Source organism: Ovis canadensis, chromosome 20 (genome assembly GCF_042477335.2).
Source record: "Ovis canadensis isolate MfBH-ARS-UI-01 breed Bighorn chromosome 20, ARS-UI_OviCan_v2, whole genome shotgun sequence".
Classification (NCBI taxonomy): domain Eukaryota; kingdom Metazoa; phylum Chordata; class Mammalia; order Artiodactyla; family Bovidae; genus Ovis; species Ovis canadensis.
Window position 1 is genome coordinate 56,095,743 of NC_091264.1, and position 21,000 is coordinate 56,116,742.

The 21,000-nt window shown below is 46.3% G+C and overlaps 1 protein-coding gene and 1 non-coding gene across 15 annotated transcripts in view; one reads left to right on the forward strand and one right to left on the reverse strand.

The window, feature by feature from the left end:
- Positions 1-21,000, reverse strand: part of JARID2 (jumonji and AT-rich interaction domain containing 2) — a 231,140-nt gene that overhangs the window by 81,654 nt on the left and 128,486 nt on the right. For 8 of the 14 annotated variants that reach the window (XM_069563841.1, XM_069563839.1, XM_069563838.1 and 5 more), the window contains one exon: positions 9,929-10,070. The exons of 4 other annotated variants lie outside the window; for them this stretch is intronic. In XM_069563841.1, coding sequence (XP_069419942.1) covers positions 9,929-10,070 — 142 coding nt within the window. Of the gene's footprint in view, positions 1-9,928; positions 10,071-18,716; positions 18,876-21,000 lie in introns of those variants that run through there. 2 more of the 14 variants (XM_069563844.1, XM_069563843.1) reach the window with 2 other exon arrangements.
- On the forward strand, positions 1,574-1,678 carry LOC138426122 (U6 spliceosomal RNA). Its single transcript, XR_011251546.1, has one exon. It is a non-coding gene; the product is annotated as a U6 spliceosomal RNA (small nuclear RNA).

Here is a 21,000-nt window from a genome sequence, read left to right on the forward strand (position 1 = left end):
AAATAGCACCCCATTCCAGCACTCTTGCCTGGAAAATCCCATGGATGGAGGAGCCTGATAGGCTACAGTCCACGGGTCGCAAAGAGTCGGATACGACTGAGCGAATTCACATTCACTTTCACTTTCAAGCAACAGAAAGGCTCTCCAAGGGGCCTGAGCTGCCAGTCTATTCAGTTGGTCTAATTAAAAGACCACACCAGAAAAAAACATGTCTCACCTTAAATCATCTAAACTGAGAGGATCAATTAGTGATGTCTCGGGCCCAGCTGTCACTTGATAAGATCAAGAGATGTCACTTGCCATCAGGCATGCATACACAACAGTTCCACATATTTACGTGCTACCCAGGGACTCTGCCGGAGAAGGCGATGGCACCCCACTCCAGTACTCTTGCCTGGAAAATCCCATGGACAGAGGAGGCTGGTAGGCTGAAGTCCATGGGGTCACGAAGAGTCGGACACGACTGAGCGACTTCACTTTCACTTTTACGCATTGGAGAAGGAAATGGCGACCCACTCCAGTGTTCTTTCCTGGAGAATCCAAGGGACAGCGGAGCCTGGTGGGCTGCCATTTATGGGGTCGCACAGAGTCGGACACGACTGAAGCAACTTAGCAGCAGCAGCAGCAGCATTGGAAAAGGAAATGGCAACCCACTCCAGTGTTCTTGCCTGGAGAATCCCAGGGACGGGAGAGCCTGGTGGGCTGCCGTCTCCGGGGTCGCACAGAGTCAGACACGACTGAAGCGACTTAGCAGCAGTAGCAGCAGCAGCAAGGAGTCTGCATCACTCCAACAGTTTAGAAAATCTCACAGACACCAAGGCCTTGGGAGGCTGCCTTCCGGTCCTGGGGATGGTGGCCTCATGGAATGTGAGAGCCCTGGTGCTGGAATACACCTAGGAACAGTGCTGGGCCAGAGGTGAAGTCAGGAGTTGGGTTACGAGGCTAAAGCCACGTGTCCACAGGGCCAGAAAGGGGAAAACAGAGAGAAGCAGCAGAAAGGTTCTCCCAGGAGAGGATGGGCTGGAGGAAGCAGGTAAGGAGGCTGGAGCCCTGGGACACTCTCCTCCACTCCTGACTTCCCAGGCCTCCCGACCCCAGCCCTAAGAAGGCCAGGCCAGTGAGAGTCAGCTGGGGATCAGAAATGACACCCTTCTTCCAGCTCCTGCCTCCCCACTCTCCGATCCAGGATAAGACACAGAGGCTTAGGCCAGGGGGCAGTAAAGCACACGGGCACCCTCAGCCCTGCTTATCCTGGTCTGGGTGCTGAGAGTGTGCCTTTGCTAGAAGCACAGGGTAGAGGGTGCAAAGAAAACATTCCAAAGGGAACCTGCAACCCACCCTGCCATTTAGGCCAAACAAATCCATGTACGTTCCACAGAAGGGTCCTGGAAAACAAGAGCCCAAGGTTGCTCAGTCACCAAGGAACCTCAATCCCCACCCAGTTCCAGATTCCTCCAAGCTCCACCTGCTGCCTCCTCCAACTGTGCTCCACCCCACTTCCCCAGCCACCCAGATCCTCCTGCAGATCTGGGCTGCATCTCCATAAAGTGTGTGGCGAGGGACTTCCCTGATGGCTCTCTTTGGCAGCACATATACTAAAATTGGAATGATACAGAGAAAATTAGCATGGCCCCCGTGAAAGGATAACATGCGAATCTGTGAAGCATTCCCTGTTTTTTGGCCTTCCCTTGTGGCTCAGCTGGTAAAGAATCCACCTGCAGTGTGGGAGACCTGGGTTTGATCCCTGAGTTGGGAAGATCCGCTGAAGAAGAGAACAGCTACCCACTCCAGTATTCTGGCCTGGAGAATTTCACAGACTGTATACACTTTTTTTGGACACTAGTCATGTGCAAAGTCAACAGGGCCTAACATGGACAAGCAACACACGGGCGGACTCCACAAACTGCTTCATTAAATGAGAAAAGGGTCTGCTTCTTGTAAACCAAAGCAATGCAGAAGATTGTTCTGAAACCCCCAAATCACACCACACAGGTAACAATCTGCCAGTTAAAATTCCAAGAGAGAAAGAGGCAACAGGGAATCCCATAAACCTCCATAAATGATGTCATGTGCAAAACCAGTCAGACGTTATATTGATTATTAAAATAGTTTCCACAGCTCCTCAGACACCAGGGCCAGGCCCCATGTCACCAAGGAGGATGCGGGAGAGTATGCCTGCCAGTATCCTGAGTGGGATCGGAAAGGTCTGAACAAAGCCTGGAGATGCTGCTAGAGGGAAGAATGAACCTAATCATGACCAGGGGCGGGGGGCGGCGGGGGCAAGCACATGCCACCCTGCAGTGGACAGTGAGAACTCTAGCTCCTGCAGCTCTCCACCATTCAAGTGGAGTCACCGACCTTCAGGTTCACCTTGGTGGCCACTTAATCAGGGTATGTAGAGCTGAGAGATGCAATCTCCCCTCCAAGCTTGAACAGCAGGAAAGGAGAAGGAATGCCCTGAGCAGGCACCACCTCCTTTGCCTCTGAAACCCAACAACCAGGTGAAAAGCATAACCTTCAGAGGGATGGAGGAAGGGCCCACTATCATCACCAAGTCATCATGGATTTATCCGGAACAGTCACTTGAAACAAAAGCCAGTTAGGGCCTCAGATGAATTTCTACTACCAACATGCTCTGGATGGAGTTAGATTTTCTATTTATAAGTCAACTGCTTCTTTATTTTGAAATCTTCCCTTTGATTGCATCAGGGCCTCCTTATGCAATTCACTTTTTTTTCCTTTTTGATGACTAATTAAACATAAGGTTGTGACTGTGACTAAGACAAAGTGCAAACATGGTAGTTACATTTCCTGTGCTGTTTCTCTCAGTCAACATTCAAAGAACAGATAGGAACTTCTGCTTCTGGCTAAGACAGAGCGATAGAGACAGGAATCCCCTTCCGGCCTGAAGAAGTGAAATCCACACGAGACAATGGGCATCACACAACTAAACCCTGTGGTTCCTGAGACATAAATGACTGCCCAGAGACAATTTTCAGGCCAGAGCACATGGAGGGGAATGCAAGAAGAATCCAGAGGAATCCCTGAGTTGGGGAGAAGGAATTGAGATTTCGGGGAGGAACAAATGTACAGGATGGAGCACTGAAGAGGCCAAAGCCAGACAGAAAACTCTGGAATCTGCTGAGGACCATCCTCACGTACTTGCTGAGGACTAGGAGTCGGACACGACTGAGCGACTTCACTTTCACTTTTCACTTTTACGCATTGGAGAAGGAAATAGCAACCCACTCCAGTGTTCTTGCCTGGAGAATCCCAGGGACGGGGGAGCCTGGTGGGCTGCCGTCTGTGGGGTCGCACAGAGTCGGACACGACTGAAGTGACTTAGCAGTAGTAGCAGTAGTGAAAACACATGTGCAGAAGTACCCAAGGAAAAGTTCCACGAGAAAGGACCACAGGGAACACTCTCCAAACCCCACACAGGGCTGAGAACCATGCTTTGCCAAAATGGCTCACATAACTCACAGGGTTCTCCCTGAGCAGTTGGGAAAACTTATCCCTATACCAAATACTGCTCTCTGGCCCTACCTAACAAAGCATAAAAGGCTCAAAGTTTCCTGGTAACCTAATCATACCCTAGAGCAATGCTTGAGACGAGTCAGAGAGACACAAACATACCCAGAACCCAAAAGAAGAAAACTCATGATGCCTGGCATTCAACAAGGAGCCCCGGGGCAAGCAAAACAGCAGGAGGACATGACCTGCGTTGAGTGGAGGGACACCAATTAAGCCAAACTGACCCCTAAGTGACACAGATGATAGATTAGGAGACAAAGACACTAATAACATGTATTATAACTCCATTCCCTATGTTTAAGAAGGTAGAGAAAAGATTAAGCTATATCATGAGAGACAATAAAGACAAAAAGACAATAACGTCTGTGGTGGAAAATACACGTCTGCAGATTTTAGACCAAAATTATCTAAAATGAAATACACAGAGAAAAAAAAAAAAGACTGGAATAAAATGAACAGAGCATACATGAGCTGTGGAAACAACCTGGAGCGCCAGATACACATGCACCTGAGATCCTAGCAGGTGAACACATGCAAACTGTAGCTACTGAAATCTTTTCCAGAACTGATAACGTCTACAGAACTGAGAAGCTCCATGAACCTCAAACATAAGAATCAAAGAAAACTATATGAAAGTATATTGCATGATGGTGTGCGTGTTCAGTCATGTCTGACTCTTTGTAACCCCATGGATTTTAACCCACCAGGCTCCTCTGTCCATGGGATTTTCCAGGCAAAATACGGGAGTGGGTTGCCACTGCCTTCTCCAATTACACTAGAGATTAAAACAAAAACAAATAACCTTTAGAAGCAGGCTTCTTGCCAGACACTCACTACAAGCCAGGAGATGGTGGAGCTGTACCTTCAACAAATTCCACGGGGAGGGGAGGAGGAACTATTGACCTACAATTTTATACCCAGCAAAAATACCTTCCAAAAATGAATGAGAATTTCTTACAATTGCATGTGATTCTACAACCCCAGTAAAAAGATTTTTTTTTAAAAGTGAGGGTGAAAGAAAGACCATATCAGACATAAAAAACCTGAAAGATTCATCCAACACCAGCAGAAATTAGAAATGTTAAAGCCCTACAACCAGAACCCAATGGAAAACAACAGGTATTATCAGTCAGGTGTGGACTGACTGGCATCCACATTGATCCATTTAGATCAAAAGGAAGGGAAGAGGAGCACCAGAAATGAGAACTGTGTGGGTAAACTGTGCAGGCAAGCAGGCTAGACCTGGCTCTATTTACATTATTTACATTTATTTAAATCCACAGATTATTTTCTGTGGTGATTAAAGGTGCCACATAATATTCAGTTCCTCAATTTTGCCCCTTTTCTACTTTCTGTAAATAGAAAATATGTTTCAGTCAAGATAGCTCTGAATTCAATAGTGCACTTGACATTAAGCTATACTCCTAGTGCATTCTGTTCAACAAATATGTAGAAACTATCAAGGCTTTGAAAATTCTAATTCTTACAGAGGGTCACACTGAGTAACTCCTACTTCTACCACTGAGTGCTGCCAAGCAAGTACTCTATGCATTTGGGTCTATCTTCCTCCTAAACTTGGAGGTAGCAAAGTATTTTATGTTAACACAGTAACTCAGAACAGAAATAAGAAAAACTTAAATTTGACAATTCAGCTATAAAAGGAATACCCATTAAAAGCCTAGGGGAATTCTCATCACCCTGAACATATATTCATCTCCAAAACTTAAACATCACCATGTCTTAAGCCTTAAAATAATGCTCCACATTCAAAATCCAATCTCCTAGAGCAGGGCTGTCTTTGAACTCCGTAACTCTTACACTACCAAAGGCCTAACTAACTAAAAGACAGCAGCTCTTTGTTTAACAAAAAGAAAACATTTCTGTCCCTGCAGAGGCATGGTCCATACTTTTTTCAAAAAAAAAAAAACTACATGGTACACACTTCTTTCAAAAAAACTATTCTTTCTGTAGTTTGCTTTTCTAAGTGTGTCAGGGCATCTTACTATTAAGTACTATTAAAAATAGGGACCACCCCAAAGGGCTTCACAAACTATAGCCTGGCCCCCTCATGCCTGCTCTGTGTAGGCAAATACCTGGTCACACCAAGCTTTATGGAAGAAATTCACACTCTACCATTACAGTCCTTCCTGTGACTCAGTAACTTAAAAAAAAAGAGAGGGACACACTCCTACACTTTCCCATCAACCCACAGACGGTGGTGATGGTGGCGCCACAGAGAAAAGACATGAATCACAATTTGCATAAATCAAACTCTCTCTCTAAAACACATCTGAGAAGTCTTCAATGAGTCTGCATGTTCCCATACAGCAATTCATGTGTCATAGGGGCTGATGATAGCTAGCACTGTATCTCATGCACAGTCCTTATTATATACCAGGGAGCTTTTCATGAATCAACTTGTTCAGGACACAAAACCCCTCATGGAGTGGTTACCGTCATCACAGGTATCTCACAAATGAAGAAACCGAGGCCCAGTGACACTGCAGAGCCTGCCCAAGAGCATGTACCAAAGAGATGACAAAACCAGAAGAAGGCACGTGGTACGGCTCCCGTGCACACTCTTAGACAGTGAGCCACATACAAGGTTCCCATGACACATCCCTGAGAACCATCATTTAGAGGTACACCTTGACCAACGTCCCTGGTGGCTCAGAGGTTAAAGTGTCTACCTACAATGTGGGAGACCTGGGTTCAATCCCTGGGTCGGGAAGATTCCCTGGAGAAGGAAATGGCAATCCATTCCAATATTCTTGCCTGGAGAATCCCACAGATTGAGAAGCCTGGTGGGCTACAGTGCACAGGGTCGCAAAGAGTCTGACACAACTGAGCGACTTCACTTTCACTTGATCCACTTCTTTGTACACCTTTCCACCACAGACACCCCCAATCCTGATCATAAGCACCATTCCAACTTTCTCACAGTCCATCCACACCTGACTGACAAAAGCTGTCCATTCTGGTTTCTAAAAGATATTCAGATACTTCTTGCAGGAAACCCAAATGTGATGATAATCAAGTGTGATGGGAGAAGCCATTTAAGGTGGCAGAGGTAAGGAGCCAGGCATGGCCACCAACAAATTCAAAGGGGTTGATTAAATGCTGATAATGTTTCCATTCTAAACAGTAAGAACTAATTACACTGTATTATTTTTAAACATAACTTATCAAAATTCACCTACCACAATGATCAAAAGAAACAGAAGACCAACACCCAGGAGTCCCCCAGTGCCAAGTCCTCCAGACTCTCAATGGCTGAGCTGCTCTGCCCGTCCGACAGGCAAAGACCTTCTAGAGAGGCTGGCTTTTCCTTTCATAAACAGGAATTTCAGATGATGACCTTTTAATAACTAAGAGATTCCTTTTATTTTTCCCTCAATACAGGAAAATAAGTCCTTTGGAACTCTAGATTCTACTGCTTTCTATGTGCCAAAAAACCCCCAACTTAAAGTAAATCCAATGGCAGCAACTACACAGGAGCAAACATAGCTTAAGGGGTTTCCGGTAGAAAATTAACAGTGCAAACACATGAGATGTTTTGACTAAAGACTTAAACATGTTACAAGCATCAATCAGATAATGGAATTGCTTCAGCTTGCAGGCTGGAAATTTAGGGCAAGGTCTACACTGAGGCTGGCATAGTCTACACTTAAGATTTCAATTTTTCTTAAGAAAGTCAAACACATAAATTCCCTTTCTTTCCCCCGTTGTAACCAAGACAAAAGGCATTATTAACTGGTGACCCTAAAAACATGTACCTAAAAAGAGCAATTAATTGTACAAAAAAAGGAAGCATTCATATCATTCTAAAGAGAGAGGTAACACTTTTTCCAAAATACATACATAAACCACGAGTCTGGAATTTTAGGACTCAAGTGTTCTCTCGCAGAAAGTCCATCACAGAAGATGTTCTCTGCATACATATTTTTGGGAATTTTAGACATGAGGTAAAAAGCAGAATCTGGTCAACAATCTGCCCAGTGCTTGAAGCAACATTTCAAAATTACCGTTTAGGTAGGTACTCTGGGCTTGGGATCAGCAGACACAACATAACTTCTTTAAAAAGGTGTATTATGTTTAAGAAGGTTGGCACTGAAATCTGACAGCAACTGACAAAGCTTCAGGAACTCGGATTCCAGTTCCTAGGATCTGCCTGACAAGGCAGGGCATGTACCATATAGTTTATACTAAATGTTCATGCTAAATACCAACAAGCAAAAAATAAATAAATAAATACCAACAAGCAATCAAAATGAGCTATTTTAAAGCCAGGAAGTAATAAAAGTTATTTTTTATTTGCTGTGTACCCTGCAACACAACAAGACATTTATACCCTACCTACACTATCCCATCATAAACAACAAAGCTCCCATCTGCCATGCAGGCCACCCCAGACCAGCTCTGAATGTAGCTTAACCTGTCAAACCTGAATCTATCCTATATCCCTGGGTAGATTTCACTAGTAGAGTGTGGTCGTAACTCCCCAAAACGCTGTCACGAATCCTTAATTCAGTAAAACAGGGTACTCAGCACGCTAATAATTAAACAGATTAGCAGTGGGTTAAGTTTTCCCTAAGTTCCCCGGAACAAAGTTTCTCTTTTCTGGTCCCCTGGAGAATTACAGCTAATTGACTGATTTGCACACAGCTGCCACACAGCACCGCAGTCCCGTGCAAAAAGGAAGCTGGCAGCACTACCATCTGAGAAAGGCACCCGGGGCCAGGGACAAAGGGCCCCCCACCCCCACCCCAAGAGAATGAAGCTCGATGACCTTGTCTTCATACCCCTTTGCTGACCAATCCCAGCAGAGGTGAAGGTGACGGCCAGCCACAAAGCTAAAGTACTGGTCACTGTCACTTCCACCCACAATCACAGAATTCTGTTCTCCAAACACAGATGAACATGATGCTACTAGCTACACAGCTGCCCCCACCCCCACCCCCACCCCATCCATGTTTGGAAACATGGATAGTATTATTACACATTCCAATGTTTACAAATGTGATTTTAAAAAAATAAAAACATATCCTTTAACCCCCTGCTCTTGTGATGGTGCACTTTTCAAATTGAGGCAGAATCTCTGTCACAGAGCATCTGAAACATAAAAGGCTTCCACTGGGACACTCAGCCAAGTGTCTTTAAAAAGAGAAGCATACAAGGTCCAGTACACTGGCAGAGATAGTTCTTACACACACTTGCTAACTGTACTAAAAACAAATCCAAGGACACCTTCCAAGATGCAGTGTTGAGGAGCAAGAGATAAAGGTGGGAGAAATTAACACAGACTCTAGACCATGAGTTTTCTAAAGGAAGGCACTGCACGACAGGAAAACAAAGGCTTGCAGCGAATGGCTCTCCAATTTCAGATCTAAAGTGCAGACCTATTACAGATTTTTAAGTATCCACACATGGCTACCATCGTCTTTTCCTCTTTATTTGCTGCCAAATTCAGTTCTTCATTAGGTACACACATCAAGATGGTTTCTCAAAAGTTAACTATAACTCTGTATACAGAAAGGGTACACAAAGAAGTCCAGACCGGGGATTATTTTCCTCCCCTTTTCCCATCCTCTCCAACAAACAGATTCTAAGAACAAGTAATTAATCTTGTCATCCAGGAAAACACTGAGTATGAGAACGGAAATGGGATGAAATGAAATATAAATTCTAAATGGGGGCAGGGGGGAATCACATCATACACAAGACATGAAATAAGGCAGATAACTAAAAGAGGGTTTTTTAAACACTCAATTAAAAGTGTTATTATATAATGTCACTATCGCTGTCTGACCATGAAACCACAGCTCTTGTCCAACTACCATAGCCAACTTCCTGATCAAGCTATCTTAAGCTTATTTAGGAAAGTCACTGAAAAAAAAATTTTAAACCTGCTGGTAAATTAATTCTATGAACCGATTTCACACCTCCTTATTTGGTTAACACCAAATGGATTTTGCTTTCCTGACAAGGGGAAAAATTTTTTTTTAGAAACACCACATTTAAATCTTCATATTTACACCTCTGTAGTAGTGGCAAAATACCATCTAATATACTAAAGAATACAAAGATGAAAATCAATTAAAACGAACAGCAAAGGCAGGAATTATAAACTGGCAACTCTGTGGCCAATTTTTACAGCAGGAACTTGTTTGGCTCATACCATTTTTTGTGTGTTTTACTCATCTTTTATGATAATTAGTGGACAATATTTAGAAACCAGGATATTTGATACAAAAATCCAGAATTCTGGCTCCTATGTGAAAAAAATCAAGAGATTGGGTGAGTGGGGCCAAGTTTGTTCCCACTTGGACAAAACTGGCACCTAGTTTGAAGTCCCTGGTTTAAGGCACGAATATGTTCAGCCTTGGGTACTAACCTTTTCCTCGACGGCCCTTCTTCAAAATCTGAAGAACTAACATCGTTGCTAGTCGAGGACACTTGGGATGCATCGTCCTTCTCATTCTCTGACTGTTCTGATGCTGGTCCTAATCCCTTAGACTGGCCATTACCAAGGAGCCCTACAGGTGAAAAAAGGGGACAAACACTTAAACACATGTCACAGGAAGCAGCACTTTACCCCAGTTTAACCCTGCACAGTGGCCGATAGGGGCAGACGAGGAACTCGGCAGGAGAGAACCAGGAGGTAGGGTCCCCGAGAAGGGAAGGGGGAAGCCCACCTCACCCTACTTTGGCCTTACACAGGACTGGAGGGCCTGCCAAAGAAGTAACGCCAACAGCAAGCGATTCAAGCGGAAATGTGTTATCATAATAATATACTACAGGGTTCTTTCTGAAGTACATCAACTGGGCTTCCCAGGTGGCGCTAGTGGGAAAGAGCCCGCCTGCCAAGGCAGGAGACTTAAGTACATCAGCATCTTTCAGGACTGGGGAAAGAAAAGTACTTCACATATTACCAATTCAAACTAGTTATCCTTCCAGGACCACGTATTTACTCCAGAAAACACTAAAATCCTTTTTGGAATTGCCTTCAGGAAACAGTAACTACCACCCAAGAAAAAGCATCAATCATTGCTTTGTAGCCATCTATCGGTTCCTAACGAGAAATCTGACTGGACAACTTTCTCTTCATAGCAATCCTTCCCATCAGAGTCGCCATGTTTGAATCTGACCGTCTAAAAGGACAAAGATTCTCCATGACAGCATACATGGTGCCATGCTGAAGAGGGGGTCTCAGGGCCCCAGGGTGTGCTTCCAGTAACCCGAGCTGGAGAAGGGTCTGCACCAAGTGATATGGAAGCCGTTTGGCAGCCAGGTCACGCTAATGGGTAGCTGAGTAAAAGCCTGGTCCTTCCAGAGCTCAGACATTCTTCCATCCAGTCCAGGGTTCTGGAGGCAATTTCGTTTCTACCAATGTGAGGTGTGTACCCGTCCAAGCGTCCACAGCCACTGGCCCCCACTTTCACTGCCTAGTCACCAGCCTCTGGGCATCGGCAGAAATGCTAACACAGTGCCTACATTCTCACAGCCACAGGGCTTGGCTTTTATATAAAGCCAAAAGGGCAGAGTCTTTTGTTCTCCCAACACTTTGAGCAAGTTTGTAAGCATTTATGTCCCTGTATTAAATCTCTTTCTAGCTGAAGCATTTAAAGAGTGGTTCCTATTAGTTGCCATAAACACTATATTCCACACACTGAGTCGGATTTGCAGGCAGAAAGCAGTATCCTGCAACAAAACCCTGGGACGTGGCCTGCTTATGCATTTCCCCAGTTATCTGTTTTTACATCATTTCAGAGTATGAATAATAACATAAGGTTGGAAATCTAATACAATGCAGTAAATAAAATCCCATGGCTGTCACTTAGACTTGGGGCTCTGGGAGTCATGACTACGATATGGAAATGAAAACACAGACAACTTCCCAGAGAAAGAGAAAAATGTGGGGAGTGTGCACCATGAGGCAACCAGGAGACATAACTGGAGGGAAATCTATGGGTCTGAGGGTTGAAGTGTGGCCAACATTTCAAAGATGAGAGCAGTGCTATTCATTAGAGTAACCACCAGTCACACGGTGCTGCTGAGCATTTGAAATATAGCTGGTGTGGGTAAGAGGATGAATGATTATTTTTATTTAACCACATTTAAAACTCACTATAACATTTCTAAAATAATTTCATATTAATTCTAAAAGTATTCTGGACAAATTATTAGGTTACATCAAACACATTTAAATTAGTCTTACCCACTTCTTTTAGATTTTCTAATGCAGCTCTAAAAACTAACACCACATATGTGGTTGAAATAACATCTCTATGATCAGCACTGAATGAGAGCCCTGCAGAAATGCAACGGGTTGGGTTGGAGTTGGTCCCCTCTCCCTGCCAGACGTGTTAACACGACCACACAAACAGCCCACCCAGACAGCAGAAGGACACAAGCACCCTCATACACACAGATTAGCAAACTAGCCCAGGGACGGAATATAAGTCAGTGGATGAAATACCACACTTAAAAGGGTGCTGAGTATGAAAGGAAAACTCTGGTTAAGGAACCTGTATGAAATTAACATTTAAGGGGCATATATCTCTAAAATAAAAAAGTGTATTCCTGGTTGAATTCACATTTTTCAATAGTACAAAAGGACTCTAAGGAGAGTAAAGTGGGAGAGGAGGAAGGAAGTATAACTATTTTCTGCACACCTACCATACGCCAGGGCACTGGGGATAGACGCATAATCCAGCAAATCTAAGTTTCAGTAGTGTGTCCGTTAGCAGCATGCAGTTAGCAGCATGTCAGCTAGTGTGTGTGTCACTAAATTTTAGTGTGTGTCTGTTAGCAGTGTGCAGCCCTGAACTTGCAGGGCGAGCCAGAGGGGAGGGCAGTGAAGATGAATCACCGGAGCCAGCAAACCTGCAACGGCAGAGCCAGGAGAGCGAAGCTGGCATCTGCAATCGCCTAAAAACAAAAGCCAAGGCAGTGGCGGTGCTGGTGGCGCAGGAGGAAGGAGAGGTGGTCGTTTTGAAGCTATGCTTGGAACAAGGAAGAGACAGGAAGGAGGCGCCGCTGGGTGAAGTCGGGGAACAAGCACTTGCTCTCCCCTCCGGTGCACAGCAAGGTCTCAAGGGTCTGCTGAGCGAGCAGGCAGCCCATGCGTGAATGAGTGAAGGAATGAGGAAAGCAGAGAGAAGTTCAGCTGTTCAGTGACAAGGAGAACCTCAGTAGACTGTGAAGAGCGGTGACCCTCAAGCTGGAGCACTAGTTAGAATCACCTGGAGGTTCAAGCACAGGGCCCCCTTGCTCTGGGGACCACATTCTGAGATCCACTACTGCAGGGGGAAGCAAGAGTCAGTCAGCAAGAGATCTAGTTGCTCTAAGACACGGTAAAGCTCTGGGGAAGCAAGCACCAGATCCCAGAAAACGGACTATGTTTGTGCTGTCGTAACGACTCACAGTAAGGCACCCAAACCCAAAGTGCCGCGGGGGCATTCACTCTTCCACCTCTTATCATCAATTCTGTGAAGGGGAAGAGAGCTGCTTACAATACTTAACCACAAAGCTCTGGTAAGTCTGCTAATGGTAAATATGGTTAAAAAGGAACAAATAATGGGGAAGGAACAAATAATGGGGAGGGGAGAGAAGTGTTCATATGACTCACTGGAAAAGACCTGATGCTGGGAAAGATTTGAAGGCAAAAGGAGAAGAGGGCAGCAGAGGTGAGACCATCAGATGGCATCACCAGCCCAATGCACATGAGCGTGCGCAAACTCCGGGAGACAGGAGGGCAGGGAAGCCTGGGGTGCTGCAGTCCATGGGGTCACACACAGTCGGATACGACTGAGCGACTGAACCACCACCATCTCAGAGACATCGTATAGAACAAGGATTTAATGTTTCTTTTCTCAACAACAACAGAAAACCTGCCCAAGCACAAATTCAAGGAAACTGAATTATGAAATCTTATATGAAAAGGGGCAATTTTAACTGACTGTATGGGAGCTCAATGTCAGGCTGAGGAAGAGAATGCTCTGAAATGCTATGTCAAGACTAAGCTCTATTAAAAAAGAATCAAAGTACTGAGTCCATTGTTCCACGCCCTCATCAGACTGATATCTTGAAAGAACACCGAAGTTTCCCACATTTCAAGGATTAACAAAGTCTATCAACCGAACTAGGGGAGGGATGGGTTGTCATTCACTTTCCAGATCAGGAAAACGGGGGACACGCAAAGGTGCTGCTTGCCCATTCTATGAACTGGGGGATGTCAGCTGTTTCCAGCCTTTTCAGGGGGTAAGACTAATGTGTTCTGCATATGACTGACTGTTTCGATTTGAGTATCCCAGCCTGTACATCAGCACTGAGAAAACATTCATTTATTTTCAGTGCGACAGTCTGTATGGTTGGATAAACTTGGGCTTTTTCTTTTCTGCACACCCCCACCCCACCCTTCACATCTCCAGTGTGCCGGCCACCCTATTTCATTTTGAAGGTTTTCATTCAACTCGTACCACCTGCCAATCCAGGAGAGCCCGGTCAGCAAGACGGATCTCGACGCCATGGGGCAGAAGAGCCATTACAAGAACATCAGGCAAGCAGTTTGGGCTGCCTCTCCTCTCCCCGACGGAACAAAGCCCTGCCACCAATTTTTACAATGATTTTTAGTCCATGAGAAAGAATCAAACAGCATCCCCTTCTTCAAACACACAAACTGGCTTTATTTTTCCAAACCCCTCCCCTCAACAACACAAACCTTTGTGGGGAGAGGAGGTTAAACAGAGGAGAAGCAGAAAGGCCCACACATTCTGCACCACCCCCAACTCAGGCATTCGTTCCCCTCTATTAATATTCAGTAGGTTGAACTTAAATTAAACCACGTCTATTGTCTTTCACAAAAGCAATAAATATGAGCTGAAAATTCCAAGTCACTGCGGTAAAGGCGGCTTCAGCACTGCCTCCAACCTTGGCAAGTCACCATCAGCTGACAGGGCGGCGAGTCACAGGCCACCCTGAGGGCAGTGCCCGTGCTCAGGAGCTTAGAGCCCAGAGGAAACAGAATTCAGCAGCTCTGCACCCCACCTCCCACGGGAGCCAGCAACGAAAAGGCTTTCAAGGCAATACACCTGAACGGGTCCTTGCTAAGCCTGGAACAGCAGCAGCAAAGAGGAAGGGGGCTTCCAAGCTGGGGGCTGCCTGTGCGTGTGGGTGAACTTCTGCCTCTGACTGTAACATAAACCGGGCTGGGACATTTGAAACACAAATGAGGCCAAAGATTCCTTCAGCTAAACGGTGATGACAGCTACAGATTTCAGAACAGAAACATACGCAGAGAAGAAATTCTGTCCCAACCTCTGAAAGGGGGGGTGAGCCTGGGCGGTGCTTCTAATTTTATGATGTTTTAGACACAAAGAAGTTTTCCCAGTCCTCCTGTGAGCTACCCATACAGGACGAAATACACAATGGAGGAAAAATCTAACGCCTCTTGTTTCACAAAAGCTAGGCCTAGAGAAGGGTTAAAGAGAAAGAAAAACTAGGAGACCTTTGAAGCTGTTCCCGAGCTTCCAAAACATCTGGAGCACACCAAACGTATTAGCATATTAGGGAGAGTCAGTGTATTCAGCTTTGTTGTAGAAGAGATGCACAAAAGGTAATTCTGTATTATGGAGCCAATACCCGTCTGTCACCCTGTCACTGCGAGACAAGGTATCACATTACATATTAAACAGTCAAGCATCCAAAGAGAGCTTTCATTTGCAGCAGCAGCAGCAGCAGCAGCAGCAGCAGCAGCAGCAGCAGCAGCAGCAGCAGCAGTGCGTGCGTGTGTGTGTCTGTGTGTGTGTGTTGAGGGAGGGGGCTGGCAAGACATAAAAGCAGCCCCCTTGGCCGAGGTAGGACCTTCTCTGAGGTCCTTAGAATGTCTGTTTTGCTGCCATGATTAGTGGAAAACAAAGCCTATTCTGACTCAAATTTTGAAAGAAAAATTAGATTGTTTGTGTTGTACATGTGGATGCCGGGGAAAACCTGGCTGGGGCCAGCTTCACAGAGTCAACATGAAAATGTAGTTTAAACCCAACTGTATACACTCGGGTCAGCAGCTGAGCCTTGGAGCAATCCTGGGGTCCCACGAAGGGGGTGAGCAGGGCAGAGGAGTCTGCAACGCGAAGCCCAGGCCGGTCCACTGACACCCTCTCCACCACAAAACACCAAGGTGGCTGACAACAGACCACAGTCGTGAGGCATGGTGTCACTGCCACACTCGTGGGCAACAAAGCACAAATGAGCAGGGTTTACTCCTTCAGCTCATGGAGGATACGCAGCCCTTTCCCTCAGGAGGATGGCCCCCGACAGGCCAGGGCGCCCCTTTGTCTGCTCTCAGATCAGCGATGGCGATTCCGCACTCCAGCCAAGAAAACACAGCCCCAGCAGCCCCTCAAAAGAGCCCCCAAGAGGCAAGTGCACCCAGAAAGTAGAGAGAGAGAGAGAGAGAGAGAGAGAGAGAGAGCGAGAGCGAGAGGGAGCGGTATGGATGGAAGAATGGATAGATAAATAAAAGAGACAGACAGATGGACAAATAGATAAGATAGATGGATAGATAGGCAGGCAGGCACATAAATCGACAGACAGAGAGGCAGGAAGGTTACAGAATCCCCCAGGAACCCTTCACAGCCAGACTTTTTCTCCACAAAACCTTCTTGGACATCTTTTCAGAAAGGATGTTCATTCAAAACCTGACAGGGATAATGTCACAGAAAAGGTGGGCCACTGGGCAGGCAAGGAAAGTATCTGACCCTCATCCTTTTCTCCTCTTTTCAGAATCAAGCAAATGACTAAATTTGAGAGATGTGAACAGGAAGAGAGACAAACAGAAACCCTAGCCCAGGACGCAGCTCGTCACCTCCAGGCACAGAGGGAACAAGCCCGCAGACCGGCCATAAGCACACACAAGAAGGTGGGCCAGATCCCTGCTCCGACTAAACCCCAGCGGCCAGCACCACCAGCAGACAAGAGGCCTCTCCTCCCCATGCCCCGACCGGAGCCACTGAAGAGGCTCCAGCAAGGACCAGAATGCCACAGTGGAGCTTCACTGGATTCAGAAGTGCCTCCACTGGAAGGGCCCAGGATCTCCAGGGAAGATGTCTGACTGGGCCCAGAAGCTACTGAGGCTCTGGTGACGATGCTGGAAGCAGGGCCCGTGTGTGTCAGCACAACTCCTCCACTTCTTAGGGCAAAGGCTCTTCTCCCTACACTCTCCATCCTCCCACCCTTCACCCTTCAAATGATTCCTACAACAATCAGAACAGGTGTCTTGGGCACAAATGATTACTGAAATACGAGCATTCTCATTGCTCTGCGACGAGAAGCTCTACCTGCGTCCAGTCGCCGCCCTCAGTCTCCCACCTCAGGGTCACACCTTCTCTTGGTCCCTGCCCCCATCCCGGGACCTCGTCATGTTTACACCGGCAAACCAGTCAACCTAGTTGTAACTGTCCATCAAAAGCACAAATCCTTGAAATCCTCTAAAACATGAAACTCAGGTCTCTTGCCAGATAAGTGAAAGGGTGTGCTGGACAAGTGGCCCAATGCTGAGCGTCCGCGAGGTCGAAGACTGCCTTCCACATTCAAAAGAAGTGATTAAAGGCAGTGTTGGGCTTAGGCTGGTGTGGAAAATGAGCTGCAGAACAATGGACCACTGCAGAGCCTGGGAACTTAGAGGCAGACACAGCGGAAGGGAACCCAGCGCATTTCCATCAAAATTCTTTTAGATAAACAAGACCAGCGTGTCCAAAGTCTTCTGTTCCAATAAGGTGACATGCCAAAATCTGGTTTTATAAATCCTGTAATTTGCACTTCTCAAAGGGAGATTTTCCATAAGCAGGGCATGTTCCCAGATAGTGACATTCTACCTATAATTAAAACGTGTCTGTGTGTGTGTGTGTATTTGGAGAGAGAGAGAATAAGAAAGCTTCATATAGTCATTACATTTACCCCACGAAATAAAGTCACCCAAAGAAACCAGTTCCCCAATATTAACAAGTCTCTACAAAGTTAAACAAAGCTGGCTTTAACACAAATCAACAAACCCCATCAAGTTATTAGCTTACAGGAACAACTCCAAACACTTGAGTGTCCTGACAACTTAATTCAGAAAGGTAAACAGCCACATCCTCACGCCAAACATCCCTGGCAGTCTTTATTCCCTAAGCCCATAAAACAGACCCCATGAAGTCCTCAACTCTTTGTTATAAGCTTTCCGGTGCACTCGTACCTCGCTACATACAGATAAGTCAACTGTGCACCCACTTCTCAGATGACTGTAACAAAGGATTAAGTGGGATCCTCAAAGCCCAAAAGAAAAAACAAAAATCTGCAGACAGCAAGCCAGCTCAGAGAGGCCTACTGCCTCCTGGAGCTGCCTTCTTTCCGGGGTGGAAATGTAATGGAAACAGTACAGAAAGCAGAACTCCAGCAACAAGGCAAAGATTCGAGGCACCTAAAATTGATGGCTGCTGAAATTCACCTGTGTTTATACTCATGCAAACGTGTGAATGCACGAAACGTGGGCACAGAACTGAGAGCACTCAAAGGTTACGCTCTGAGGTCTAGCCTAGCATCTCTCAGTCTCTGTTTACGGGCCTCAGTTTCCTCCATTTTTCAAGGAAAGAGGACAGAGGCGGAGAAAGTAGGAAGGGAAATGAAAACCATGCATACTGTTTATAAAGGGAACCAAAGCTATGGCAGAGGATGAACTAATTTATAATCAAACACCTATTTTTAAATGCTGGGAAATGATCACAGAAACTAGCAATAAAATAAAGGGGGCCAGCCATCACTGGATGGCAATTCAGTCCCCAGAGAAAGGTCGAGATCCATACAAGCCTGACTAAAACTGCAGATTTGGCCAAAATGGTCAACAGAGCTCAATGCTTTAAGAGCGACATGAATTCTCTCTTGTAAATTTCCACAGTGCCTTTGCAGGAACCACCACTGCCCCCAAGGAGGATACCAAAGCCAAAAGAATAGTAATATTAAGCAAATCACACTTTTTTTTCTTAAACATACTCTCATATATACAGCACCTTGCCATCCATAATGGATTTAATCAGGACCCCAGCAGGGAAACCCACAAAAGGCCTATTTCTCCAACAAAAGCCACAGCAGCCTGAAACAAATCTAGAGCTATTTGGTTTTTTATTTTATTCATAGGAACAGACCTTCTATCCCAGGTTCCTCAAGATAAGCCACCAAAAACTGCACCTGACAGGCCCGTGGAGCAGCCATCCTCAGAGCCGGATCATTGCAGAGAGACAGAGAGGAAGGAGGACAGAGGACGGGAGGGAGGAGGGGGAGGCGCGCGCGAGGCAGGCTCGGAGCACTTGTCAACAATCCTCCCCTGCACGTAACGCGGGCGCCTGCGGATTCCGCCAGTGCAGATTCCGCGCGGCCGGGGGGAGGGGAGGCGCCGGGAGGGAAGGTTATTTATGTGGATGCGAGAGACTCTAACACCAAAGAGGAGGGGTCTGGGGCTTTTTTTCCCCCTTCCTGATGAATTAGAATGAGAAAAAGGAAAGGCTCAAATAGCTTTTCACCCTGTAATTTCCTCAACCTGCAATGCAGACAAACCCTTATTTTTAGGATCTCTGACACGGCGTGGGGCGGGATGGGGGGGGGGGGGGGAGCGCGCCCAACTGGATGGGAGCAGTTTAACTGTCCACCCTTCTCTGGGCCCAGGGTCAGACTGCTCTCCCCCTCCTCGCCCCCGCCCCACCCCCCACCCTCGCTCACACACTTCCCCCTCCCCAGCCCAGCCGCAGGGTCCTAGCATATTTTCAATGGCATCCCTTTTTTAATATCATAATCTGTGTCATTCAGCACTTGCTTTTTATTTATTTTTATTTGTTTTTTTGGCTGGGAAACCTGGGCAGCTCTCCAGACAGACTGCAGAAATCTCTTTCCACAAGCTCCTCCTCCTCCATCCCGCGCGCCCCCTCCCTCCCATTCCTGCAGCCCGGGTGCTCCATCACTTCAGTGATGACCGCATGGGCCACGGCTGCCCTCCCCGCCCCCAGCGCCTGGACACCCCGCCCCCAGGCACATAAATTCATCTAATCTAATAAAACAGAAGCTGTTTTCCCTCATTGTTCCTTGAGGATCTTTCACAAAACGGGCTCTGTGGCCTGGCAGCTGCCGAGAGGGGTCTGAAAAAGGCAGGATTCCAGCAGGGCTGGCCAGCTCCCTGGGCCCCGGATAACTGCAGCTCGCATCTCCTTCCCTATGTCATAAGCTGTTTGATTGTTAAAGTCAAAGCTTTTGAAGCTTTTGAACTTCAGCTGGCAATTATCACGTCCAAAGCACATGCTCTGAACACCAGCCCACATTCTCCTCTTTATGCCTCTCCAGAGGGGAAGACGATGGTCGACACCCTCAGAGAGGCCACATGGCATTGAAAGCTTCACCAGCAGGCTCATCCAAGGGAGCTGGGGAAGGAATGCCCCTTACGCCTTCCTACTTTCAGCTTGTGGCTGCTGTTGTTTAACTACTGACTGAGCCCCTTCTGGGCTTTACATACATAGGTCAAGTTATTCAGACTTCAAAACCCCTAGAAGCAGATCTGTCCTGGTTGCAGGGCCAGTGCATTTTGTCCGCTCTGTTTCCTAAATGACCACGGCATCTCTACCTGCCTCACTTTCAAACAAAAAAAATGTCAGGAGGCAGGTGATGGTTGGCCCAAACCTCTACTCAATTTCCACCACTTTAAAACCAAAATTACAGGTGAGGCCTTTGGAGATAATCTAGTACAATCCCCCACTTTACTGATATGTCAACTGAAGCTTCTGCAGGCCTGGTTCTTAACCAAAAGCACGGTGAGTAAATCCTCAACAAGCAGAAGGCCATCCAAGAACCTGGGGTTTCTGGGGCCAGGGGCAAGCTAACACGCCAGAACAACCTCATGCAAACTCCCTGTAGGACAGAGGGCAGGAAAAGCCTCTGCAACCATTACACGCCCAGTGTGAGCCCAGAACAGACCCTCATTCAGCTCTCTCCAGTGCAATCTATTCCTATTATGCTGAACAACTGTTTGGCGTGTATCCCACCGCAGCATAAGTCATACACAGTCCATTAAAGGGCATTTAAGGGGTGACTGTTTGGCTCGTCCCTCTTCTTTGTACCGGGACTTGTCTTAGTGGCCTTCCCTAATCAAAAGCACCCAAAAGGGAGAATTGCAAAGGAGATATGAGGCAGGTATGTTTGGGATATATGGAAATTTTGAAAAAAGGTTAGTAAGAAAGTACAAACCACAAGACATAACCAATCAGTCAGAAATGAAGCTTGACGGTCATGAATGGATAATGGCTATGCTTAACACCCCCACTCTGACCACTCAGACACAGCCCCTGTGGGTAAGTAAGGGCTCTCTGCTCTTTCCCTATCTCTAGTCTCCCAGGCTTCCTCTTCCAATCAACTGGAAAAGTAACAAGGTATTTAAAGTCAAAAAGA